Source organism: Lepidochelys kempii, chromosome 18 (genome assembly GCF_965140265.1).
Source record: "Lepidochelys kempii isolate rLepKem1 chromosome 18, rLepKem1.hap2, whole genome shotgun sequence".
In the NCBI taxonomy this organism is placed as follows: Eukaryota; Metazoa; Chordata; order Testudines; family Cheloniidae; genus Lepidochelys; species Lepidochelys kempii.
In genome coordinates, this window is record NC_133273.1 from 17467544 (window position 1) to 17495305 (window position 27762).

The 27762-nt window shown below is 46.0% G+C and overlaps 1 protein-coding gene across 10 annotated transcripts in view; it reads right to left on the minus strand.

The window, feature by feature from the left end:
- Window positions 1-27762, minus strand: part of DVL1 (dishevelled segment polarity protein 1) — a 210930-nt gene that overhangs the window by 39756 nt on the left and 143412 nt on the right. For 6 of the 10 annotated variants that reach the window (XM_073317080.1, XM_073317073.1, XM_073317075.1 and 3 more), the window contains 10 exons: window positions 25655-25793; window positions 16213-16306; window positions 15048-15117; window positions 14035-14174; window positions 13547-13623; window positions 13110-13177; window positions 12419-12568; window positions 5421-5552; window positions 4202-4369; window positions 2410-2616 (listed from right to left, as the gene is read on the minus strand). In XM_073317080.1, coding sequence (XP_073173181.1) covers window positions 2410-2616; window positions 4202-4369; window positions 5421-5552; window positions 12419-12568; window positions 13110-13177; window positions 13547-13623; window positions 14035-14174; window positions 15048-15117; window positions 16213-16306; window positions 25655-25793 — 1245 coding nt within the window. Of the gene's footprint in view, window positions 1-872; window positions 2252-2409; window positions 2617-4201; window positions 4370-5420; window positions 5553-12418; window positions 12569-13109; window positions 13178-13546; window positions 13624-14034; window positions 14175-15047; window positions 15118-16212; window positions 16307-25654; window positions 25794-27762 lie in introns of those variants that run through there. The other 4 variants (XR_012155594.1, XM_073317081.1, XM_073317082.1 and 1 more) reach the window with 4 other exon arrangements.

Here is a 27762-nt window from a genome sequence, read left to right on the forward strand (position 1 = left end):
TTTGGTGCAGGTGAAAGGAGCTGAACTGACAGCTTTGGAGAACTAAGCCCTCTATTTACTAAGAGCTGTGTCCTCCCCGGAACAGTAAGATTCGGGCAACAGCAGGGCAAGCTTCCTCTTATTGCCCTTCCAATACACCTCACCACAAATCCAGGAGAGGAGAACAAAATCTAGGATCCTTGGCCGCTCTGACGACTACCAACGAGGTACCAATTGTATGACATGGACACTCACCAGATCTGCACAGACACCCTCGGGCTTCCCGGCCACTGAAATCCTGGGATATCCCCTTTTCTGTCTGGGGGTCACGACCAACCTGCCAGAGCCACTCTCTCATTTTGAATAGCTGAGTTATTGCTACACCCTCAGTGGCTGCTCACTTTACGCTTCCATCAGTCACATCAGCTTTCCGAATGCCCAGTGTGACTAGATCCAGCTGCCTGGTCCAGCACCCCCCAACAACTAAGGTGCATGGCTGGCACCCACAGGCCTTCCACCAGGCATATAACAGGAGAGAATTGGTGGACACCTCCAGAAGCAGCTTATTGGACTAATAAAAACAGGATGCAGGAGGAAAAAAGTCAAAAGTCTGACCAAAAGCGCTCAGGGGCGGGCACCATTTGGAAGTCTGTACGTTGGCAGGGAGAATTCGGATGTCATTCCCCGGTAGCTGTTGTCCCGCTCTGCAGTCAGATTGCTCACTCCACTAATGCCACAGTATTACAACAGGATGTGCTGGGACAGGCAAAGTGCCTCTGACAATTGAAAATAAAATAAAAGGGGGGGAAGGGAACAGCTAAACATTTGGATCACAAGAGTCTAAATGATCATGCTATGAATTTGTTGTTATTATGGAGGCGTTTGAAGCTTACCAATCCCCTAGTGTCAGCCATTCCTTTCTGAATCCTTCAGTCTAATGCGTGCTCAGAACAAAACAAGGGAATAACACAGTTACAAAACAAGAAACAACACAGCAGTGTAGTTTCCAAAAGTAGAACAAGGGAGAAAAAAGTGCTGAACCCTTCAAAATGAAACCCTCCCGTTGCCTTTAATGAAACTCTCCTAGCTGGTAACCCAGGATGCATAGATAAAAAGACTGGACCTTTCCTATTCCAGCAGCAAAGAGCTAATGTTCTGTTGCTCACAGTGACTGGTGAACCACATTAGGAAAAATCAGTGTCCCCCCGCCCCAGTGGCGGAACAGACCTGATGTGGATTTTTTTCCCTAAAGATCTGAATTTTTTTGGTTCCCCTTCCCCACACATTTGTTTTCAGCTGAGGTGGGAAGGGCAAGCGCTGGCCGTCTCACCAGAGAGTTCTTCTCATGGGATTCCCAGCCTGGGTTTGCAAAACGAAGCAGGTTGGGTTAAGTCTGGAGGCGCTGCGTGCAAATTACTGGATGTTTATCTTGGTAACGTAATTCACGCCCAAGCTTGGAGCCTCCTTCTGAGCCTTGCCTTTTGGTTATGGGCAGCGTTTCCAAGAGGGATATTCACACTGGAAGCAGTGAATTTCAGAAATTGCAGGGGACCGCCCACTGGACAGTCCTACCACAGAATCATGTTTTCTTTACTTGGCTCAGAAGAAGGACGTAGCAAGGGCTGGAAGGAGGTGGTACGTTTACGCAACCCATACAACATGTATCAGAGCAAAAGTAATTGTGGTCCCAGCGGAACAGCGTTTAGGGGTTGCAGTCCCTTTGGCTGGCTGCTCCAGACAGCACTCTTTTTGCTTATTTCACACGAGAGGAGGTGAATGGCCTTCTGCACTCAGGACGGAAGTGGAAGCCAGGAGCATGTAGTTTGGAAGCCCACTTCTGTCCCTGACACTCAGTTCTGGCACATGGCTTCAAGCAAACCACTAACGGCCTGATTTTCATGGACATTGAGCACTCCACTGAACTCGGCGACTCGCACCTGTGAAAACCAGGCTCTTCACCTCTCAGGGTCTCATTGTTACCGTTTGATTAGTCGGCAAGCTGCTATCTATGTAGCTCTTTCCCAAGGTGAGGACTGGGTCATTAACGCTGGATTAATTAGGGATTTGTAAATGCTACGTAGTATGTAATGCTGTGGGGTACCTATGCCACATTGGACATGACAGACAGCCCTGTAACTAGTTCCCCCTTGGTTCTTGCTCTGTGTGCTGAGCTCTAGCAAACTACCCAGATGGAATATCGTGCTGGCTCAATTAAAATGTAACGGGCACTTTCACTCCGGTGCTGAAAGGCCGGCCCTCCTCTCCCTTGAGTCTGCAAAGAGAGATTTGATTCAGCACAGTTGCAGCAAATCCCATGCATGGAGCATACAAACCACAGGGAAGGGGAGCACAGACAGGACTAGGGAAACTCAAGCAAATGGCCAGGGATAACGGGAGCTGGGACAGCGTGTGTTCCACTCACAGGCTTACCTTCACTTTGCTGGCTACCCGCGCTGCCACTTCCGTAGCTGAAGCCTGGGTCCTGGTATGCTGGTGGGAAGCATGGAGGGGGGAGTGGGTACTGGTAGGGGTAACCCTGACCCAATGGCCAAGGTGCAGCAGGATGTGGAAGGGGAGCAAGAGTGTCCTGATCAGAGGCTCCGCTAGAACCATTGTTAAGGTTCAAGGCAGCCATATCTGGAGGGAGAAAGAAAAGGTGAGGACAGTACAATTCCCTAGCACCTGATACTCACATACTATCATCACCCTATAGAACGACAGCTAATGGGTTTACCTAGGACTTAACCTCAGCTGTTCAATCCAACTATTACCCAGGGTGAAGTGGGCCTGAATATTGAATATGGAGGGATGGGTATTCTCAAGCAGGCGTGTGCAATTGGGAGTGCAAAAACACATGCACTGATCTGATTCGATGCCCCAAACCTTCTATCATTTGCCTATCGCGACCAGCCGCCCGCAAAGACATTCTTTTTACAGGCAGCGTCTCAGTGGGGAGATGGGCCTTGCAGCACAACCAAAAGGTTAACAAAGCCAGTCTCTGGTGGACTGTGGAAGGATGGTGGCCTTGTGCTTAAGACACTAGACTGGGACTCAGGAGATCAGGGCTTAATGCCTGACTCTGCTTCAGACTCCCCGTGTGACTTTGGGCAAGTCCAGCCAGGGCTGTGATTCCCAGCGTGCGTACTCACACTTGCACTAGTTCACGCTGAGCGAGTGTGCTAAAACGAGTAGTGAAGCTGTGACAGCATGGACAGCTCAGGCCAGCCGCCCCGACAATAAACCGGCTTAGGCCCTGGGGTGTGGGGGACATGCTCAGGGCAGCTAGCCCGGGCTGCTGCTCCCACTGCTCGAACACTATGGCGGCCACGCTCCTATTATTAGCGCTAGCTCTCCTCAGGCCGCACCCTGATCTCCGAGTTCAGATGTAGCTTCGATCCCCTCTGTGCTTCAGAGCCCTTTCTGTACAAGGGGGATCGGTCCTGACCGCCGAGGGAAGTTGTGAGGGTACAGCCATTGCTGAAATAGAGGTGCTAACGCACTACCACGATGGGGGCCCCCAAAATGACCTGAAGAATGAATTCCAGAGCAAGAGGGGTCAGCGGAGAATGCCCTGGCAGCCTATTCCCATTTACATGAAAGGAGGGCCAGACGGAATGCCTCTGCTGATCACGCTTGTGTCGGGGCATGAAATCATTATTCAATTTCAGATCATACTTACACAGTCTGCATCGCCATAGCATTTGAGCCCCTCACAGCATCCCCGTAAGGCAGGGTAATCCTAGCCCCATTTTACAGATGAGAAACTGAGGCCCGAGGACAGGCAGGCGTGTGACAGTCAGGATTGGAACCCAGATTTCCTGAGTCACAGTCCAGTATCCTATTTCACTAGGCCATCCTTCCAACCCAGATAAGAACATAAGAACGGCCATACTGGGTCAGACCAAAGGTCCATCTAGCCCGGTATCCTGTCTTCCGACAGTGGCCGATGCCAGGTGCCCCAGAGGGAATGAACAGAACAGGGAATCATCAAGTGATCCATCCCCTGTCGCCCATTCCCAACTTCTGACAAGATAACTCAGTTGCTTCTCCTAGAGGAAAATATTGGCTCACGATCATGTAACTCTGGTGGGGGGCAGGCTCGTGTGTGGAAATCGCCACGCTTGTGAGATCCCACAGGAGGTTGTCCTGCGCTTCCTGCCAGAACAGAGGAGCTGGCATAGAGCACATGCGCAGCTTTGCCCTTCACGGTCGAGGAACTTACTGCTGCAGAGGTCCCCGAAGACATAATAGCACTGCTCTGAGAAGGTGATTTTGTTCACAGTGTGCCTGAGGTAGCCGTGTTTTAACATGCTGCTGGCGTATTTTCTAGCCTCTCGTCTGTCCTTGAAGCCCTCCACGTGCGTGTAAAGCCAGTCGACCACATCTGCCCCTGCAATGGGAGTGGGGAATAGAGAAAGAGAAACATCCCAATGTTACTTTTAGCCGGCAAGACAACGTTCAAACTCCTGTCATTATCTATCACAATGCATTTGGGCCTATAGGCCTCAGCCAGCTCAGAGCATCGTTGTGCTAGGCACTATCAAAAAAGATACAGGTCAGGCCCTGCCCCAGAAAGCTTCAGAATATCATATTTTCACAGCACCTTTCATCAGGCCCGTCACTGAAATGCATCCACCTCTGGGGTGGGATGGAGCACCTGTCTAACAGCGCTAACCACCACCAGCCATCAGTTTAAACCAGGAAGTGAAGAATAATCCTGCATCCAGTTGGAGCACCTACTCATTTAAATGCTAAAAAAAAAAAAAAAAAAAACAAAAAAAAACCCCATGGATTTTTTTTTTACATGGTGCATATGAGAAGGAATTAAGACAATCTGAAATGACACAGTGTTTATACAGACAGTGACAGGTTTTCAACAGATATGGGGGGCCAGGAGGGGTGCAGACTCCAGGCTGTCTAGTGTCCTGTTTAGGTAACAAGTAAAAGTCACGTAGGTTGTTTAGAGCTCAGTACATATTTGCATGCAGCATGAAAACACCATCTGGGTCACTTGGCAGTTTCCGTTCAAGAGGGAAATAGCTGGGGTGGTTCAGGTCATGACTGAGATGCCTTGGCCAAGCTGTGTGAACGTGCAGGTTTGGAGCAGCAGGGGGCGCTGCTATCCTGGACCGAGATGCCTTGGCCGAGCTGTGTGAACGTGCAGCTTTGGAGCAGCGGGGACGCTGCTATCCTGACAGGCACAGGATGGGAGCAGCAGTGGTATTATCCATAAGGGTTCAGGTGCAGTGGGACAATGGGTGGGGGAAGCTTGCACAGTCCTAGCCCACACTAGTTCAAACTCGAGCCATTCATTCTTCCTTTTCACAACTAGACTCTTTCACAGAAACACACAAGTCACCACGGCTCTAAAAGGCAGCTCCCAAAGATGGTTTCTAACAAGCCACTGGGTGATCTGCGCAGCCGTCGGGGGACCCGCTTACCTATCACTGCATTGGAGATGGTAATTTTTAACCACATTCTGTCCCGGATTTCCAGGCCTGAGTCAGGTAACTGCATAACCTTGACAATAGTAGCCATGTCACTCTTCACAGTCAAGGGAGATTCTTCCAATTCTGAAAGGAAGAGAGGTTAGATGCTTCTCGGAGCTCAGCCACCTCCACAGAGAGAGTCACTTCGTTTCAGCTCACCGTTTGGATTGCGCCTTTCAAGACACAGCTTTCCAAAGCAGAGGCAAGACAGAGAGTCACAGGATTCCCCCATCTTGCCCTCAGCAGTAGCACCAAGGTGCAGTATTCACACCAGTTCTGTAAAGACGCTGCTTGGCATGAACAGTTTAGTCACTGAGCTGCAGGCACCCTGCAGGTGTTGGGTTCTCTAGCCAGCTACAAGTCGCTCCCGGCCCATTTCCCTAGGGGGAGCTCCTGAGGCTGATCCAATCAGCAGCCATTTCCCATGTAATGTGCAGCGCTCCCAGAGGGACTTCAGGCAACACTCCCTCCACATTCAACCCACCATAGGTCACGTGGTGGTCGTACAACAGACAATGTTAGGAACAAGCACGTTTTGCTTCTACCTAGACCTTTGGGTTAGTCACTATGAATGGTGGCACCTGCCAGGGAAAGAAGAGGGTAAGTCTATTCTGCTATCAATGCACCTGCAGCTCATGTCAATGGGCACAGTGCAGGCATCAAAGGGAGGAGTGAAGTGAATCGGCAAACTAGAAGACAGCCTGTATCAGTAACAAGCCCTGGGCTGGTGGACGCCTTGAAAATGACTTTAGTGGTACGCAGCCTTACAAACCAGGGAAAGTAACGAAACCCAATGAGAACACATATACCCCCTCCCCCACGCTCCATGCACCTCTCTTGCAGAGTATTTGGAAAAGCCAATTCTAGATGTGTCAGCACTGATCAGCCGTTGCTGCTTTTCTCATTTGACCACCCCATCTCGTGCACAACTCCCCTGACCTGAGTGTTCAGCTAGAAACAAGAGTGATTTGTTTTGCTGATCCATTTCAATAATAAAACCCAACAGTAAGTGCCTGCCAGATCTTCTGTGCTGGCTGGGCAGGGTTAAGCCTGGCCCCCCTGTCCCTCATATGGGAGGGGTATTCTCCTTGGTTACCTCACCCAGCAACTCCTAGGGCCCTTCCTTCCAATCTCTCTCGTTACTATGATCTGCGAGACAGGTGTGAACCCCAAACGCCATCCAACTCTGGATCCAATTCCCAACTTCACAACTGGTAATGTATTTTTAATGGGCTGCCCACCATACTCATTGTGTTAATCCTGCCTCCCATCCTCCCAGCTCAGGAGAATTCATATCCATCATGTAGCTCAGGCTCATCTCTAACAGAAACATAGCAAGTCATGAGCCCCCTCACTTTTCTAGGAGAGCAACGGAATCAATTTCACTTTGCGTCAGCCACCCTCACATTTTTGGTAAAAGGCACAAGTACGACACAGCGAAAACTCAAACCATTGATCTTGATACATGCACATCTACACACTTGAAATATACCATCACATGCCATATACACACACAAGGCTTCTAAACTCTCACGCCATCGGAGCAACACTAAGATTTGCTTTTGCTTTAAGTTAGTTCGGTTAGTGACAAAAAGCAACTTTTTTAAAAAAGAATATCTAATTTAAATATGCAGGGAGCAATAAACTTGATTTTCATATGGCCTGTCTCCAAATCAGTATTATGCTTTTTGAAGCCACTGGAAGCAGAAGGATGCTGGATCAGTAGGCTGTAGTTTGCAGGTGGCTGTCCAAATCTGAAAACTCTCAGTTACAGCAAAGAAAATGTATCCATCTCAGGACTGGACTTCCTCAAGTAACCCTTGACCCGACAACATGACTGAGTGGGGTTGTGAATACACGAGCATTAGAACAGGCAGAAATGCCGACAATCTTTTGAATCAGATGCATTAACCCAGTGATACTCAGATCCCAGTGGTTCAGGAGCCAAATTAGCGATCAACGTTACCCAAAGGAGCCACAATGTATTGTTTCATTTACTCTCTCTCTAGAGAGAGAGTAAATTAGTCATTTTGCTGCAAGGATTCTATAGAAATATTCTCACAGCAAAATGACTGACCAAGTGTTCTACACTTGGTGAACAACACAGTAAAAGCATCTGATTAGTTAATAATTAAACCACACCATGTTTTAATATCATGTGCAGCAAAGAGAGACACACTAAAGAGCCACTTGCTGCTTCCGAGCCCTAGTCTGAGTATCACTGCATTAGCCCATTGCTTTAGATTGGTTCTGAGTGGTACCTTTACCTCTCAGTTTCACCCGTCCACTCTTAGAGATTACTGATAAGAAGGGTATATATATATATATACACACACACACACACCAGGACAATGCACTTGTACCATACCTCATGCCATCTTTATTTCGCACCTTCATTCTAATGCATGTGTGTACAATATTTACTGAAGAGACAGGCCCACGCAGAAGGAATAAGTAGCTTTGGGCAGGATACCCCTTTTCAAAAAGCAAGACGGTATTTCACAGTAATGGTCTGAGGGCTTGATCAAACCCCATTCAAGCCAATGGAAAAAAACTCCCATTGATTTCAATGGGTTTTGGATCAGACTCCGAAACACAACAGCTGCCAAGAAGGACTTTGCAATGCTCAGGGGCTAGTCCTGTAGAAAACTGGAGTAGTTTTACACATAAAGGTCTCTAGGGTGATCTCAGAAGACCCGGACGGGCCGTAAGCAAGCTCCTCTTCTGAAAATGGAGGGGGGAAAGATGCTCTGCCTTTGATAGATAAACCAGCATTGGCGCTTGTCCTGGCTGAAGGCAGCTGGCCCAACAGAGAAAATCAGAGGCTAATGCAAGAGATTGTTGCCATGGAATGAGCTGAAAATTATTCTAGAACAAGGTACCTTTTTCAATAATAATTAATATGAAAAACTGCATCTATCTGGTGTGAAAAAGTCTGATTTAACAGCAATTGAGTAGTCAGGTCCCTGAGGAGTCCTGTGTTTGAGAGAAAAAGCCTGAAGAAACAAAGAGATAACGAAACCGACCTAAAAAACAAAAAAGAAACCCAAGCCCTGCTGCTTTGTGGGTTTCATCTGAGCTCCCCTCCCCAATCTCAGGTGCTTTAGTCACAAATGTTGATGTAACACTGGCTGCCCCAATACGTCTGATGTTAAGAACAGGCAAGAGGGCAAAGGGGGTGGGCTACAAGGAAAAAAAAGTCTCTCAACCCGTTTACGTTATCCCAGACCCATTATATAAACAGAGTAAACCAGGAGACATACCACAGTACTCAAAAGAAGGAACCCCGACACAGACTTGCACTCAGCTAATGCTGCTCCATTAACTGGCTGCTTCCACATTTACAGCCAAAACAGTAAAACTGATGTTTATATTTGCTGTGAGTATCAGCAACATAACCCTGAGAGACTCTAGGAGGCTCTTGGACGGGGAAGTGCAAGGCTGGAAAGCCCTGTTTGTATTTAAGCTCTTTGTTTATTCCATTTTGGGTTGAGAGGCGTGCGGTCTCTCCGTTTCTGCCGTGACTGAGAGGTTAATGGGTGAGATCCTCTCTTCCTCCTGACCCACTCTTGAGATCTGGGTGTGCTGCCCCTCCTGTGCATCAGATTGGCTCCAAGTGAAGGAGACAGAAATAAATAAATGGCAGTGCAGTTTGCTACCAACCTCGCTGCTAGTCCTGTTGGCCTTGTTTGAAATAAAACGTTACCCTCCTATCGTACTGCCATCTGAGGATCCCAAAGAGCCAGGGGTGGGTGCTGAGAGCCACTGAACCAAACTGTAAACCCTGCGTGTGATGGAAACCGCTTCAAGTCAGTGAGTGTGGCAGCCCCCAGTTCTAGCACCTACGCAAAGAGCATGGGAAATGTGAATGAACGAAGCCTCCAGACACACCTCTGACGTGTGTCAGGATAACCACTTCACAGATGTGGAAACTGAGCCATTTTGTTCTAATTTCAAGTTTTTTCTCCTGCTCGTGTTAGGAAAAGGGAACGCCCCACGCCACAAGAAATGAAAAGCTAACTGCAGAAAACTGGTTTCACTCCCAAGCAACCTTCATTTCAGAAGCATGACAAAGAGGGTGTCCGCATTCCTCATTTCCAAATCGCTGTACTGTGCAGCAAGGCACCCGATACATTAATGTTTCAAGAGGAATGTAAACAGAGTAACAGACTCTCATTGTTTGACAGCAATCAGCAGACATTAGACTCCAGTAATCTTTAGTATTTATAAGACTGAAAAAAATGCATCTCAAGATAAAGCCATGGTGGGGTAAGTGGTTCGCTTGCCTTTGACTGCTGATAATATTTCCCCCTCTTTTGCTGGTGCCGCCTACTGTCTAAGGAGATGCAGAGACAAGACCTACAAAAGAGGTCACTCCCCTTTCAGAGTTTCAAGGTGAGGCTGTAATTCTAGCTGCTGTCTACTTATGAAATCAGAGAGTGAGCGAGCGAGCAGCTACATGGTCTGGCAGGACCTGCTGGTACTTTTAAATATAAAGGCACCACCAATGCACAGACAACTTTAGGAATTTAATACTTCAGCCAAACATTTGTCCAGGAAAGATTCTGTCATTGATCATTAACCCAAAGGTCTTTAAATGATCAATGAAGGTCTACTTTATTAATTATGATAATGATTGTTGTTTTGCCTCTATGGAAAAATCCAGTATAACATATTAGCAATGAAACCAATAGGGTTTCTCTAAGGGGTTACAGAAATTACTTTAAGCAACCTATAGATTTTAGGCCCCAATTCAGCAATGTACTTAAGTGCTTGCTTAACATTAAGCTTGTGAGTTATGCAAGCTGGCTTCAGTGTATCCTGCTGATTTGGAGCCTTAACAGAGAATGAGAGTACTTGTGGCACCTTCGAGACTAACAAATTTGTTTGAGCATAAGCTTTTGCACATCTGATGAAGTGAGCTGTAGCTTACAAAACCTTATGCTCAAACAAATTTGTTAGTCTCTACGGCGCCACAAGTCCTCCTGTTCTTTTTGCGGATACAGACTAACATGGCTGCTACTCTGAAACTTAACAGAGAAGGAGATCCTCCCTACAGGAATTTTAAGGCAACCTACAGAATCTGTGGGGAATTATATAACCTTGCTACAGATTGGGTTAAAAATTCTACAGAAGGTTATCATTCTGTATTAAGGGTTTTTCCATACAGAATACCTGTAGGAAAGAAAAACACTTTTCAAGGTGTAAAGTTCCTTAGAGCTCCTAATTTAGATTATTTCATTGCAAAACAAGTCTTCAGGTGGAAAGAATGTCTGAACTGTAATTGGCAGTGTCACGGTTAGTTAACAGAGCCAATCTCTTTTTTTTATTACCCTGTGCAGCTGAGAATATTTTCAGTGCAAAACAAAGAGATTAAAGGAGGTGTGTGTAAGCAATACAGCTAGATCCATCAATTCTCACCCCCTCTTTTAACCTACTCAGATAAGCCAGCCCTTTCAGAAGTGACGAGTCATTTGAGGTATTTCAGTTTTTGGATGTTCAAGCTGAGGCACCATAAAGGGCCTGATTTTTAGAAAGGGCGGACCACTCTGAAAACTAGCCATCTTTAAAGTATTGCAAACTGAGACCCCAAAATGGCTCGTCACTTTTGAAAATCTTGGCCCAAATTTTCTAAATAGGGATATGCTATTATGCCACCAAAAGCATCCAGTTTGCATTGCTCCTCCCTATTTCTTCTTCTTTTGAAAAAATATGCCAGCCAACAAAGTACAGTAGCTGTCCTGCCTGCCTCGGAGGAATCAATGGGGGAAGAAAGGCTTGGGGACACATACCGAGGCTTTGCCACTTTATGAGTAAGAACGAGACAAGAATTTGATCCTGATTGAGGCAAAAGTGGTGTTTAATTTTGCTGTTCGCAGGGCAATAGGAAAGTGTGTCCAGTGTGCTTAGTTTAGTTGGTCAATGCATTGATTGCCTTTTGAGCATCAACAGGACCAGCTAGAATCAGCAGCTCAAAGTGGGACGCTAGATGGCAATGTTTTGGAAGAAATCGTGAACCAGTCCTGCAGAATGTGTTTAGTTTCTGGTCTCTTTATTCTTCTTTCAGGAAAACAAACTTAAGCATGGTGCTTAAGTCCATCCCTATTTAGGGCCGCACTTAACAGACTAGCTTAAGTCCCTTCAGCACATGCTTAAGTGCAGTCTCGAATAGGGATGCTTTCCTAAATTGGGGCCTCTGTGGTGAGGACCTGAACAGCCACCTGCTGTATGTATTTGTCTTGCCTTAGTGCCATGTGTTTTTAAATCAGATGCTGCATTGTGCCCTGCACTCACACTAGAGAACAAGGAAAGACTTGTTTCTTCAGTTCTAAAATTTCCAAGATAAGAAACCATAACAACTTTCTCACTAGGTTGATAGGAGAACTTAGGAACTGCCATAACAGACCAGATCAGTGGCAGAGAAAATCTGACCCTTCATTTCCTCTTGCAGGACAAAAGTCACCAGCTTTTGGTTTTGGTTTGGTTTGTTTTTTTAAATTTAATAAAGTTCCAAAAAAGAAATGGCAACCCAATTAAACCATATTAAAAACACTGTGAAGGCTGTTTTGAAAGCAAATAGAAAGTTTCCAAACATAATGCCCTACTTCTTGATCCGCAAGGTTATCCACCTGGGGGAAATGGCTTCTGGCTCTGCAAGGGACTGATACATTAGGATGGAGCTCTGCCCCTCCATTTTATTGGAAGACGTGGGGAAACTCTTCTAACATATGGTTCAAAATCTAAGTGCAAAGCCTTGCTCCTCCTACGCTGTGGCATCCCTGTGTTAACCTTTGGAAAGTTTTATGCTCCCCACACGTTAAAATTAAAAATTTAAATGTTTTCTTGCGGTTGCTGTGTGTGTTTGTGTCTCGCTTTGCTTTTTGTGCAGCTCTACACTGCCGGCCCTGAGCAGAAGACACCTGCCCTGTGCTGGCCGCAGTGCGACTTACTTTCCGAATCGTGAATTGAGCTTGTTAGTGAGGAGCTGGTAGATGTGACGGTGCTCATGGAGGGGCTCATACCGTAACGGGGGTATGCTCCCGTCATGGCTGTGGTATGAGAGATCCATGCTGCAGGGTCAATTGGCCTCACTGGTTCAGCTGGAATAGCAAACAAACAAAAAGAAACAAACAAATCAGATTTCTGGCAGAATCCACCTCAGCAGGATTCAGTTGAGGGGGTGGGTAGGAGACAATTATTTGGACACTGTCAGTATCTTGGGGTCATTGTTATTCACATGCACAGGGCTAAGATGATCACTAGTGGGGGGGACCAGAAGGAACAGTCAGGGACTTTTGCCTTCATCCAGGACACTAAGCAGGGACGGTTGGGTTCGATTTGGAGGGGTAGATCCAAGATGATCAGTTTCCTGTGATTGTGGCAGGAGTCTTCTCATATTATACTGTGAAACCTGACCCAGAGTCCAGACCCAAAGCTAACTGAATCCAAGAAAGAACCAAGTCCTGTGCTCCCCACCCCCAACTTAGAACTAGATATTCTGATCTGTTTGCAAAGGGTTGTGAAAAAAAAAAACTTCCTAAGATAACAGGGTAGCTGGAAATGCCTTGACCCTTGAGGTCTTTGTGCCATGCATTTTGAAAACCTTGCAACTTAGCACTGCTATACTGGCTGCTCACTTACCCCTGGGGATAGTAAAATAACTCCTAGGTGTGGGATCCCAGCATTTGGCCACCGTTAGGCTGATAGGTCTGAAAATAAAGAAAATAAATATGGATGACTCAGTTACCTTTCCCTGTAGAACCGGGAGAACGATATTCTATTGTGGTGAACGGATTTGTTCCTCCCCAAGGATGGCCAGATAGAACAATCACATTTAGAGGAGGTTTTTGCCCTAGGAACCCCATAGGGAATGAATCAGCAAGACAGCTACCAGCCTGTGTTGGTTTTAGCTGGTATACTAGCAGCCAGGGGCTAACCTATTCCAAGTGGTTCAGATAATCAGGATAAGCATCCATACTCTCGGTGCTTATCCAGATTGAACTACTGAACTTCTTGAGCTTTGCCCAGCACTAAATTTCGGGAGACGAGGGAAAACAGGGATCTGGTGACACACTCACCCAGGCTTGGAGACTATTTCCCGTAAAACCCGCACTGCGTCATCATTGCTCATGTTCTCAAAGTTGACCTCGTTCACCTGGAACATGCCACAAAAAGACAATGATGATCAGAGGTTGTCACTAAAGGGAAAAGGCCGTTTTATTAGGCTAGTGTTAGCCTGTCCCATGCCAATGGCAATGAATAGGGCATTGTCAAGCACTATGAGTGAAGCCCATCTTAAATTCGTCTTAACTGTTTTCATTTAGTGGAGAAACTGAAGAGATATTTCATTGCTGTAGAGTTGGTCAGCCAGCCAGCAGGGGGAACTCAAGTTAAATGGCAAATATTTGGAGACTTATGTAGTAGGTAGGCCTTGTGCAAGCTAAAACTTCTTTGCACAAGAATGAATTTCGCTCACGGGTTCTGGAACGAGGAAAGCTGGTGGAAAGGCCAAGCTGAAACCAGTAATATTTCAGCAAGTGGCATAATTTTGGGGGCATGGACCAACCTGTAGAAGCATGTCTCCTGGTTCAATTCGGCCATCTGCTGCCACTGCTCCTCCTTTCATGATAGAGCCAATGTAAATGCCACCATCTCCTCGGTCGTTGCTCTGTCCTACGATGCTGATCCCCAGAAAATTATACTTTTCTAGATAGGCAGAGGGGGGAGAAAAAGCAAGCGAGGTGATTGGAAGGCCACTGAAAGCTGGCCAAGTATTACTCTATGGCCTTAAGAGAGACAGGTGTCTTCCAGATTTCTCACCACCACCACATTATCAACAGAAGCATTGTAGACATTCAGACCAAGAGGCTAAGCTGAGCTGGTTGTATGTACCTGGCATATTCATCCAAGCAGAGAGAGGTTGTTGATCTTGGATTATTTTTTCATACGACTTGTTGAAAATGTGCACATTTTAAAGAAAATAAGCAAGAGGAACTGTACTGAAAAGACCTGTCTGCGCCTAGAAATAAAACACTTAACAGCATCAGGTCCTGTTTGTTTTTCCATACATCACTGGGGCAGCAGGAATTTAGGGCTGGTGAAAGGGGTTGGACTGACAGCCCAGAAAGTGTCTATTTATCCAAACAATGGGACAACATGGGTGGCAGCAACATAAGCCTCCATCACCAAGCTACCTTCCTCCTTACCCCACTTCTAGGGGTGAGAGGAGAATTTTATCTCCAATGACCAGTCATGGCCTATCCCGCTGTATCTGTCACGAAGTTTGAAAATCTGAGACAGTTATGATGTTGGTTATGGGATATGGACACACATCCACTCTGAACTGGATTGAGACCCACATGCTTCATTTGGCAGTCTGGACAGCTGTCAAAATTTATGCCCCTTGAAGTCAACGGGAATCTTTTCATTGACTTCTAAAGAACTTTGGATCAGGCCATAACTGCAGTAGCTCAGCTATTGTATCATGCTAAGTCTTGACTTTAATAGTAATCAATGAACAGCACTCGACAAATAGAATTAAGAATAAAAATCAGCAACGATGCTACAACGTCATCTTACCCATATTGAGTGTGACAGTGATGATATTCAGGGACATGGTTGAATCTGTGATACTGCTGAATGAGGATGACTGGAAAAAATACAACAGAGGCTTCATAAGAATCCCAGCTTTTAAATGGTTCAAAATCTAGCAATGAAAATAACTAACTGGGAGCAACCAACTGATCAGATTTGGACCTTCCTTCTGTATGGAAACCACCTGTAGGAACCCATCATGATTTCTTGAAATTGATTCCTTATTCATGATTCTTCAAACAACCGTATTTCACCCAATGGGTTGTTTAAAAGTGCTCATAGCAATGCTCAATATCAGGGGTTCTCTATTTGAATGGTGCATGCTAAGTCATGTGGTACAGTTTCAGGCCAGATGACCTAAAGAAAGTACTCCTGTTGCAAAGACGCCCATTTGCACGGGAGTCCTGGTATTCATGTGAATCAAAGCTCCTTCCCAACCATCCGTGCAAATAAAACATGACCTCACAAAAGTTTGCAGAAAGGCAAACAGAAAACGGGGGACACACAGTTGAATCAAAACACTATCAAGGTTCAGCAAACATGTCTGAGAATAGCTCTTCTGTTAGCCCAGTTCTAGCAAGAAGAGCTTAACATATTCTGTTTCTTTAAAGCCCCAAGGGATATATTTTTTCTGAGAAGCAAACAAGTGCTTGATGAAATTGTAATACATCATCTGAGTCACTCTGGTGCTGCTGTTGTAGCACTGTCCCAGAATGGAGCAAGAGACAATCCTTGCAAGTTGCTGAGTATTTCCTAAGAGCTGAGCATTCTCTCCTATTGACCTGAACAGGAGCAGAGGACGGTGCAGGCCAAATACCCAATACTGTAGTAACCTTGCCATTGGCCCTTCCCCTTGCTGAAGACAGTGTCCTGACTGAGGCTGTCTCATGGGAGCACGTGGCAGTGAGAAGATGGGGCAAGAAGCAGGGCCACAGCATCGGAGGCAGAGGGCTGAAGAAAAACAACAAACTGTGATGATACGTCAAGATTCCTACGTCGAGGACCTGTTCCAAAGCCCATAGGAGTGGACAGGAATCTTTCCACTAACTTCAGTAGGCGGTTGACCAGTCCCATCACCTCTTTCTAGCACACACACTGCACTCATCAGAAACATGACCCACCCCGCCGTATGCTGCAGCACCAACCTTACCCTGTCAATCTGTCGCATCCTTTGTTTTCTCCTCCTGCGTTTATGCTTCCGTATGAGCCGGGACGAAGTACTTTGCTCTGTGGAGCTACTCAGCCTGGGGAGAATTCAGCACAATTCAGCTGCATAAAAGTGAGGCCATTTGCAATTCTCGACCCTGCCACAAAGGGCTGATGCCCAAAGATCCAGGAGGGAGCAAGAAATGTAGGCCCCAGCAACTGGCTCACGATGCATGCCCCCACCCCGCCCACCCTTGAACTGCCGCTCACCCCAGTGTTAGATCTTGGTCTCTGCCTAGCAGCATGCACAGGGCAGTAGATTAACTGTGACAAGGAAGTTACAGGCTAAATTACAACATGGATTAATGAGAATAATTTACTATCTTCCTCCTCTCCGGGAGCAAGAGTGAATTCAGTCCCCAGCTCGGCAAACACAAATCCTTCTGATTTAACCACCCAAAAAGGTCACAGATCCCCAGCATTGCCTAGTACTTTGTGGTGGTCCTGACCCCATTATCCAGTGAAGAAAATTGCACACAATAAAGACAGCTGCAGGCCAAGCAATGGATTTTAAATCTCTGCTCTGAAAGGCTCCAGCACAGAGAACCCTGGAGAATCATGTGATGCTACATTTTGAGGGCCCTGGAGAGAGAGAGAGAAAGAGAGAAAGAGAAAGAAAGATCCTTGTCAGCATGCTGCTATTCCCTCCATGCAACTGGAATCCCATGTGCTTAGGAACTTAATGGGGACGTACCATAAGTAAAGAAATAACTCTCTCAAATAGTTATGCTTGTTTCGATGGCTCCTCGGTCCGTGGGATGGAAAGAGTTACATTGCCATGGAGGTATTTATTTATTTTTGTTTCTATGATTTTCAAAGGTACTGTAATAGCTGAGCGTGTCACATCCATGAATGCATTTTTCTTCCGAACCGCTCGATGAGGTAGGGAAGTTGTACCATCCCCATTTTACAGATGAGGAACTGCGAGCCGAAGAAATGAAGCGACTTGTCCAAGGTCGCACAAGCAGTCTGTGGCAGAGCCAAGGACAGAACCCGGATCTCACAAATCCCAGTCTGGTGGGTAACCACAAGAACATCCTTCCTCTCTATTTGTTACTCTAAAAATGGTTATGATAGACAAAGATGATGCAATATCTTTAACCAGGACAACATAGCAGCTACAAGAGCAAATGGGCAGATGCAAGTCCCTGCTTCACAAATCTGAGCAAGAGGGACCCTGGACCGGTTTTTCCATGTCTACCTGGCTCTGATCTACAAGGTTCTGGCCACGTTCAAAATGCTGGAATACCACAAGAGAGGACAAACCCTGGAAATTTCATGAAGGGGCCTGTTGTCATGAGAATCCCCACATGACAGGAGTATTCAACTCGTGTATACTCTGCATGAGCACGTTGGAGTGAATATTGGGGATGGGAACCTCACGGAGCTGGAGGGTTTGTGAACCTTTCGATTCAGCCTCTGAAGTCACAAAACTAACTCAAAGCTTGTCAACATGAAGCACATGCTTCCTCTCAGCCAGCAGGAGAGTTCCAGTTGGAAAGGCAACGGCCTACATTTTCAAAAGCAACTAGTGATTGCAAGTGCCTCCATTGCTGGCAAAGCCCACACACCACTAAACTCCTACCAAAGCGCTCCAGGTATTGTACAGTATGGCTTCCAGGGTGCCTAGATCTTGTTGGCTGCTCTGCATAGGGGTCAGTTTCACATAATGTCCATTTTGCCACCAATATTTTTCCCCACTGGATTTTCACTCTTCTCCTCTTTCCTCCCAGAGTCTCTTCTTAGAGCATGAACCTAACTGCATTCAAGACTGAGCTGAATTCTCCAGCCCACAACAATCAGGTGGGCTTAAAGTCCAGCAAAGTGAGTTTGTTTGAGTCCAATGAACCTGCCTGCTACTTGATGAGAGACTCCGGGGAAACTTTCCTGCTTGGACACAAGTCAAACAGCAAGATTCCTGGGAAGGCTGCAGAGTGAGAGGCAAGTGCCTTTCTTAGGCTGATCAGAGTAGGGCTTCAGTAGGCAAACTAACCTTGTGCTGAGATTTCATTCCATGCAGGGAGCCCTGGGGAAGGGGTGAAGTCCAGCATGACTCATGGTGAAGCACGCACTAATCTTTCTATTGACTTTCATGCAGCTGGGTTTGGCCATGAGTGAGAAAGAATAAAAAACACATGGCAATTTTTATACAGTCATCTTTTTCTGATTATAACTGTGCTTTAAATAATTCCAGGCAGCTGTGCATCACGTAGTTGATTTTCAGCGGCTGTAATGATCTGCTGAAGCGTGCAATAGTTTAGAAGGTGCTGCTCTAGACCAGTGTTTCTCAACTTAGAAATTTAGAAGTAACGGAGGAGGAAAAGGTCCTTGGAGTATTGGTTGATCATAGGATGACTATGAGCCGCCAATGTGACATGGCCATGAAAAAAGCTAATGCGATCTTGGGATGCATCAGGAGAGGTATTTCCAGTAGGGATAAGAAGGTTTTAGTGCCGTTATACAAGGCACTGGTGAGACCTCATCTGGAATACTGTGTGCAGTTCTGGTCTCCCATGTTTAAGAAGGATGAATTCAAACTGAAACAGGTACAGAGAACGGCTACTAGGATGATCCGAGGAACGGAAAACTTGTCTTATGAAAGGAGACTCAAGGAGCTTGGCTTGTTTAGCCTAACTAAAAGAAGGTTGAGAGGAGATATAATTGCTCTCTACAAATATATCAGAGGGATAAATACCAGAGAGGAAGAGGAATTATTGAAGTTCAGTACCAATGTGGACACAAGAACAAATGGATATAAACTGGCCAGGAAATTTAGACTAGAAATTAGATGAAGGTTTCTAACCATCAGAGGAGTGAAGTTTTGGAATAGTCTTCCAAGGGAAGCAGTGGAGGCAAAAGATCTATCTGGCTTTAAGATTAAACTCGATAAGTTTATGGAGGAGATGGTATGATGGGATAACATGATTTTGGTAATTAAATATTCATGGTAAATAGGCCCAATGGCCTGTGATGGGATATTAGATGGGGTGGGATCTGAGTTACCCAGGAAAGAATTTTCTGTAGTATCTGGCTGATGAATCTTGCCCATATGCTCAGGGTTTAGCTGATCACCATATTTGGGGTCAGGAAGGAATTTTCCTCCAGGGCAGATTGGAAGAGGCCATGGAGGTTTTTCACCTTCCTCTGTAGCATGGGGCACGGGTCACTTGCTGAAGGATTCTCTGCTCCTTGAAGTCTTTAAACTATGATTTGAAGACTTCAATAGCACAGATATAGGTGTGAGGTTTTTTGCAGGAGTGGTGGGTGAAATTCTGTGGCCTGCGTTGTGCAGGAGGTCAGACTAGATGATCATAATGGTCCCTTCTGACCTAAACATTTATGAATCTATGAATAAACTTCTTTCATGTCAGGGACTGGCTTGCTGCCTCCCTAGACTGTGTCAGGAAGATCTCAGGGACTGGAGCCGGTCCATGGGCCAGTCATTGAGAAACGCCGCTCTAGACAACGGGGACATTGCACACTCCCAAGGAGCGGGATTCTGGCTTGCAATGGATAAACAGATCACAGGACACGTGCCATGCAGCTCACCATATCGTTTGTTTGGTTTCACAGTGCCACGCCAATCAAAGGCGTAATGCCACTGGCTGCTATTTCCCATTGTAAACAGCGGGCTCTATGTTAGAGATGTTGGCGAAACGCACATGCCAGGCCGTGCCTGAGATGTCCAATCAGGGAGGGACTTCTCCCAGTAGCAGAGAGTTCTTCCTTCACCTCACAGAAAAAGGATGTTTTGTCTGGACAGGAAATCCCGGGACCAGTAAGCAGAAACTTAAGACACCTTCAAGACCCCCCTAGCCCAGTTTTGCCTTAAGTAGTCTTGGCAGCGACCTAGCGTTGCCTCCAACATTTCTGACACAGAAGCATCTTCCAGCACACTCTCTCCCTGTCAACATTCTCATTATCACCACACACTTCCAGCCACCAAACCCGCCAAACTGCCCACGCTGACTGGTTGTGCCAGTTCCTCCCCCCCTGCTCTGAGGCACGTCAACACGGTGCTGCTTAGAAACACAAAGAGCAATTATACTAGGGGTTAAATCGCATTCTCTCTGGCAGGCTGGACTAAAAATATTTGTCTGCAGTCAATCTGGCTGGAAAATGCAGCTGCTCTCTGACCTTGTGAGCACTTACAAGTGACGTTTTAATCCCCCATCAAGTCAGGGACTCAGTGTTTCAAAGCTAACTTTGATATATACAAGGGTAAAATTAGCTCAGCTCCTAATTGCACTGACACCAATTAAAGATGTCCTGATTGTAACTAGAAGGGATAATACAGTCCATTGCTAAAATACCAGCAAGATGGTTACATCTTGGACAGTGGTCTGATGCAAGGGATGGCCAAGAGAATTTGGCTAAAATATTCTCACCAATCTGTAGTTCGCTTAACTTTTCCTCCTATTTTCTCTGCTGCTCCTGCAATTCTGGGCTGTGACCAGGGCTGGAAGTGTAACGAGTCTTTAGCATGGTTTGCACTTGGGTCTTCCAGCTCAAGCTAGACTTCTACCATTAAAGCTTGGCTGGTGGCCAGTAGTAGGCTGTTATTTTCTAGTGACCCAGCCACTAGACAGAAGCCACATCAGACATGTTGCTAGTGTTACAAAGAGGTGCAAAAATACCACAAGAAAGTGAACAGAACAGAAGGAAGAAGTAGCAGAAATCTCGAGAGAAAGCCTGTTTCCCACAAGACTTAGAGGTTCTACAGGCTCAAAAAAGGTCCAAGAACTAGCACCCAAACTCTAGGTCATTATTCAACCCAAACTGTCAGATATTCTTGAGGGTTCTTCCACCAAATCACCATCTCATATGTCCTTTATTACTGATTTCTTAAAGAACAATGTACCCTACCCCTTCTGACTTGCTTACCTTTCATAATTAAATCGAAGGAATTCTGAAGGAGTAGGGTAAATTATACCTTCTGAACAGAGACCGTGTCAGAGCAGAGCCTGGTTATTAAAAGCATAACAAACAGATTCTTACAAACTGAAGGGAAAGGGAGACAATCTGCTTAATGATTCAGAAAGATGGTTCTGTAACCCTCAGGAAATTCCAGACATTCACTCAAAGCATCCAATTGGCTCTAAAGTGCTGGGGAGGTAGTGTCGTGTCTGGTCTGGTCAACACCACCACCCATGTGTTCTACTCTCTGGGCCGGAGGAGCTGGGCACTCGGTTATTATCCAGGGCTCCACTGTGATAGGCACTGTAAAGACAAACAAAGAAGACAGTCCCTGTCCCAGAGAACGTACAGTATATGAGAGCAACTATAGTGATGAGCCTAAATAGAGGGATTAGACAGAAAGAATAGGCAAACTGGGGAAAGATACTTGCGTACGTGCAAGGGTGATGGCAGTCGGAACATTTTATCACCACCTACAGGCTGATTCCACTGTCAACCACACTCTGAGCATCTTCAAAAGGATACACACCTTTACCCTCCCCACGTACCTCCGCAATCCTGGATAAAAAGATACGAGTCTGCATAGGGAGAAGTGAGCCTCATTTGGGAATCTGGGTTTCATTAGGATATGCACCTCTCCAAATGCTGAACACGGTCGATCTGTAAAAATGGAACTGGATATCCCACACAACAGACTTTCTTGAAAGACTTTGGTTTCCAGCTGGTATCAGACTAAGAGGAGTCATCTTCGTTTGGTCTGCGCTATTTCCAGTTCTACTCTGCATCAGAAACCAGGATTTGGGGGGGGGGCGAGGAAATCAGACCCGCAAAAGATCTCCATTCATATTTGGTTCTAAAATACGGTCCATGATTTGGGGCAGTTTTTATGCAATCCAAATTGGCTCTTTCACTCTTTGTCTTTCAAAATTCAGGACCACAACTTCAGCCTTAAGACACACTTCACTTCTCTTGCTTTCCGGCATCTTTCCATCACAGATGAAGGACTTTAAAATGGTACTTGCAATATGTATGCAAAAGAAATGAAAGAAGAGGAAAGTTATGCTGAAAAATGCTGCAAATGTGTATGCATTTAATTCAATTAATTCTTGATCCCTTCTTGTGGGAAGCTGGGCAAGGTTTTAAGCTATCTTAACAACCTTGGGTGCAAGTACAAGAAAAACAGTTGGTCTTGGCAAGACTCCTAGATGATGTGAAAGCATGTTTGTAAATATCAGGCTTCACAGTCTCTGTGATTTCTTTCAGAAAAAATAATTAGGGAAAAATCAAAGGAATCCAACTTATTTCCTCTTGCATGTTGCCATAACATTTTAGCCATCTCTCCTTGCCAACTTTTTCAACCTGTGTCCTCAGCAGAACTGCTGCTTACTCCATGTTTCATCAGTAAAGAAAATATATATTACAATTACATGTCAGTCATACCAATTTTCATTTCTGTAGCACTTTTCACGCCCTGTATTTCAAAAGTGCTTTACGAGAATTAATTACTTAATCTTTACAACATCCCTGGGAGGCGGGTAGGAATGATTATAGCCATTTTACAATTGGACAAAGAGTGACTTGCCCAGGGTCACCAGGTGTCAGCGCCATGCCAGGAACAGAACCCAGGAGTCCTGACTCTCAGTCTCCTGCTGCAACCACTGGCCAAAACTCCTTGAGCACTCCTCAAAACCGAAAGGCTACTAAACTCTACACAGAGGTTACAAAATGAGGATAATCAATGCAATCTGGTTTCTCCAAAGAGAAGGAAAGAAGGGGGGAAAGTGGTAACGATAGATGTAGTTGCAAAAAGCGCTTCAGAAAACGTTCTGTCCATTTGGTTCTTTTATGCAGTAGACTACAGCACATCTGAAGTCAGTGCAGTTGGAATTCTCGCCACTCACGATTTTGACCACATTAGAGCTAAGAGTTCTTATTAATAATAATTATAGGCTGCTGTCAAAAGCCTAGCTTCCTAACAGCCTTTCATTTTCCAACTATTTATGGTCTTAGGGGAAGGAAGAGACTTTAGAAAAGTACCTTCGTATTGAATGGATTACTCCCCAGCAGCTCTGTACTCAATAGATCACCCATTACCTGCAAACGCCACTAAGTTTACGCTGTTTAATGACTTGTGTACTATACCCCATTCTATCACATTGCTTTAAAGTCATTTTTTAAAGAGAACAAATGGTTTTTTGTATCTTTTTCCCACCTCCCATATGAAAAGCACAAAAATGAATCAGAAGATCAAAGTCTGAAACTCCCTGAACCATAAGAGAGCAAAATTGCTAGGGTCTGTAGAGAACCTGAGACAGAGATCTGCCAGCACTATTAAAAAAAAAAAAAAAAAAAAAAGAAAGATGGCTCCTACCATATAAGGCACAGATGAGAAATGAATCTTGGAGGAACAGGATTCTGGTTAAGAAAAGAAACCTAGAAGATGGTGTCGAATTGGGGAACTGTACTGCCTTGAAATAGCCACTCACTGAAATAAAGTCACCCTCCCTAAAACACATCCTGGCTTTCCCTGGAATGGAAATTAACCAACTCTGCTGCACCACTCCAAGTTAAAATCAATCAAATACTCACAGAGAAGTACCACAGAAAGTTCACATCCTCCTCACTGTTACCACCATAAAATCCTTTTCATTTGGATTCTTCTCTCCGCGTTGTCCCCCCCCACCCGCTCATTCCCCACTCTCAACTCGGCCTCCAACACTAGAATTTATCAACGCCATTAAACAAACTTACCCCCTTTAACCCTTTCCCCAGGCCCCCATCCCCAGCAGCTCCAGAGTGTGTTTGGTTTTCTATCGGGCTGTGTTCGCCCGTGAAGAAAATTCTCCCCCCACCAGCGGAATCTCTCATCCGCTTATGAACATCGCCTTTGTTATAGAACAACATACCTTGGAGCATGCCATTACGCTGCTCTTCCTGACGAGCTAGCCTGGCAGCTGCTTTGTATGCCAAGAACTTCTGCCCTTGCCTAGAAAGGAAAGGGCCCTTGGCAGCAGCTTCTAAGAATTTCGCTCTCATCTTGGGTCAGGTGTAGAGAGTTTTCTTTATTAAAATACAGGACAGGATTTAGCTGGGTCTAGCATGCTGTGCTTTAGTAACCACCCTGAGTGTGCTAATCCTGCCCCACTGCATATCTTGCTGCCATGGAAATGATTCATTTATTTACAAGAAACAAAATGAGTTGCAAGGCTCTCTTGGAAACCCCTAAAGGTTTTAGGAAAGCTTAGAATGGATGCAGGTTAAAGGCAAAGGGCCGGATTCTGCGAATCATTTAGGCACAGGGAAGGCTGATGGGCTTACTCATCTGTGTAAAATACTTGAGGATTGGTCCCTTCATTTTCACATGTTGGTGATCCATGCCCACAGCTCACGTTTGCACAGGGAATTTCCATTTGCATGTGAAATTATCAGTTTTGGCTGGGCGTTTTTCACCTAGACTGTGTCTGCGAGCAAATTTTTTTTTTAAGGTCAAAGCAAAAATCGGCCAAACTGTCAACAGGTGACCTGGTAGACCAAATAAGCATGCATATGCATGGACAAATGGGCATTCTGCATACCGCACTACTCAGTGCAGCCTCCTCGCCCTTTACAGGTGTCAAAATGGAGCTCAAATTAAGTGGGATTTTAGCAAATTAAAAATAACTGAGGCCCCAGTTCAGCAAGGCACTTAAGCATCTGACTCACTGCAAGCTTGCAAATAATTCCTCTGAATTTAATGGGCTTTTCATGTGCTTAAAGTGAGGCATGTGCTTAAATACCTTGCTGAGCTGGGCTCCTTTTTTGTTTGCTTTTCACCTTAGAAATGACAGGAATATCAAGTTGTGTCTTTCTTGTTTTTACGAGAGGCCTCCTTGGAGTACCAGAGACCTGGAATGGGCTTTCTCAGCTCAGCATCTCCAAAGGACATCAGTACAGCTCTAGATACAGCATTTATAGCTACTTGCATTGGGAAATCAGCAGGGGGAACAAGAAGCTGGTCTTGCAAAAACAATGGTGAGGTTTTTTTTAAATCTTGCAGCAATGGAGTGGCAAAATGGAGTGGCAAAATCAGTCATAGTCTGGCCCCTGGGTCCCTCTCCTTGCTCCTGGCAGGGGATAGGATTTGCATCAGTCCTACACCTACTGCAGACCAGGTCTCTCCTCTGTACCTGCTCAGCTGCACTGGCTGGCAGCGTGTGTGGGTAGGTGATGCGGAGCCCAGGCTCCACCTGTTCCCGAACGCTGCCCGCCCCCCACCTTTGCAGAAGCTTCCCCACGGAGGCTGCTTTTCCTCTCCCATGCTCTGTTCCAAGCTGCAAATGGTGATGGGGTAAGGGATGTGTGTAAGGGATGCCTTACGCGCCCTTATTTCGGTACGTAGCTAGAGTCACAATCTGGCCCTACACGATTAAGAGCAACACAGTAAATCTACCCTAATTGCGCCGCGTGAATTCCCCACACCGGCTCCCTACCTGCTTGTGTTATCGTCATCATCAGAGTCAATGAAGCTGCTGGACTCCAGCTCGCTGCTCATCATGGTGGAAGAGCTGTCGTAGCCGGGCGGGTGCTCACGGTGCCTGTCCAGCTTGGGGTGCCCATTGATCCGAGGGACTGCGGAGAGAACAGCAGGAAATCAGGCCTGAGGTGAAGAGAGGGTGACAAACAACTGCAGTAGCATGAAGGTGTCAGGGAAGGGAGCATGAGACTGACACTAAAAACAACCAATTCTCAACAGCCTTCGAAAAGGGCCCGTCTTGAAAATGGAACCACTTAGTGTTTGGATTTCAGTCAACAGCTAATAAATCCTGCCCTAGCCTTCCCCCATCTACCCCTGCTCTGGCTCATTCGCAGACCAGGTTTAAGGTTCACAGGGAGAGTCGCACAGGGGTTAGGGCAGATGGGCTGCAGGTCAGGACTGAGGTGCATCACAGCAGAGCTCTATGGGGAGCCCAGCGTTGAAAGAGCAGCAAGTGCTGAAAGTCAGGACTGAGGTTCGTTGGCAGAGCAGCACATAGCACAGGATGCCACAAACTGGGGGTGAGACTCGTAGAGCAGTGGGGGAAAATGTGCATTGCCCCGGTCTGCACAGTGCTATCAGCTTCTCTCTCAAACACAAATCTGTATGTTCCCCCACACGCCATAACCTGGGCAGTGCAGCTACGTTGCAGCCTCATTGTCCTGGCCTTTCCATATGCATAAAATATCCTGGCACATTTTTTTCTGCGAACACAGCTCTGAGTATGCAATCAGAGGGCAAGGACTTCCCTGTACATCTTCCCTACAAAAGTGTACCCCATTTACCTGAATGCACCAGTGGTTCACCTCTGGCTATAGGAACACTCAGGATAGCCCGCTACAAAACAAACTTCCTCGCTCCCTTCTCCCACTCAGTCACCTGTCACTAAAAGATCCTTGACCTAAGAGCGATACCATTTGCCAAGAAAGTTCTTGTCCTAGACGCCGGAAAGGCTGTTTCTGATAAGGAACCCAGTCAAGAAATCAACAAACTGGACTTCAAAGCAGGAATGACTTTTTAAAGCATGCTTTCTAACCCTTGGAATGCCTTCCCAGGTACAAGCAGATTATACAATGGAAAAGCTTCATGCGGAAAGAATGACAGTGCCAGGAATACACAAACCAGAGGGCAATTATTATACCCAGGAAGAAACTTTCACAGCCTAAGACTTTGCATAAGTTCTGAAGTAAGATTACTTGAAAAGTACAAGAAGCAGCATGGACTAGCAGACAGACACAGGACCAGGGGTTGAGAGAGCTGGTTTCTAGTCCCAGATCTGCCACCCTTAACCTTGCTGCCTCGATTTACTCATCTGGGAAATGGGCATCTGACTACTTCCCTCCCTCCTTTCCAGGGGGAGTAACTGTAAAGCACTGAGATCTCCAGACAAAAGGTACTCGAGAATTACAAAGCACTATTATTATTCTTTATAATTCAAGCACTCACGGCTATAAAGCTAGATAAAGTACTGTGACAGTAACCGAGCGCGATCCTTCTGTTGCACAATTTCCAAATCCCGTTCTGTCACCGCCTTGGCCCAGTTTATGTGAATTTAGCTGTGGAGAAAGGGGCTATGTTGGCAGTCCCTGAAGATCCACATAGTCTTTGCATTGCCAGAGTGGGTGCAACCTGAAAATGGCACTGTCAGTTTCCCCTCCTCCTGGTCAATGCGACTCAAACTTGGTTTGCAGGGAACCACGCCTAGCAGCATCCCTCCTAGCTAGCGTATGGTGCACGAGGGGACCGTTCAGATGCCATGGTCCATCCAAGCCCTGACGCTCTGGTAGGATTGTGAACTAGTTCTAATAGTGGGTTTTGAGACTGGAAACTTGTCCTCTTGGAACTATGCTGAGACCACCGAGGATGGTCCTGTGTTTAAAGCCTCAGGTGGGTGATCAGTGTCCAGTTCCAGGTACTGCCTCAGTTTCCCCATGTGACCTCGGGACTATCGTCATTTAATCTCTCAGTTCTTCAACTCCCCATCTGTAACACTGGGACAATGGTACTTTGTCTCATCTTTTTAGATTGCAAGTGATTCAGGGCAGGGACTACCTCGTAGTATGT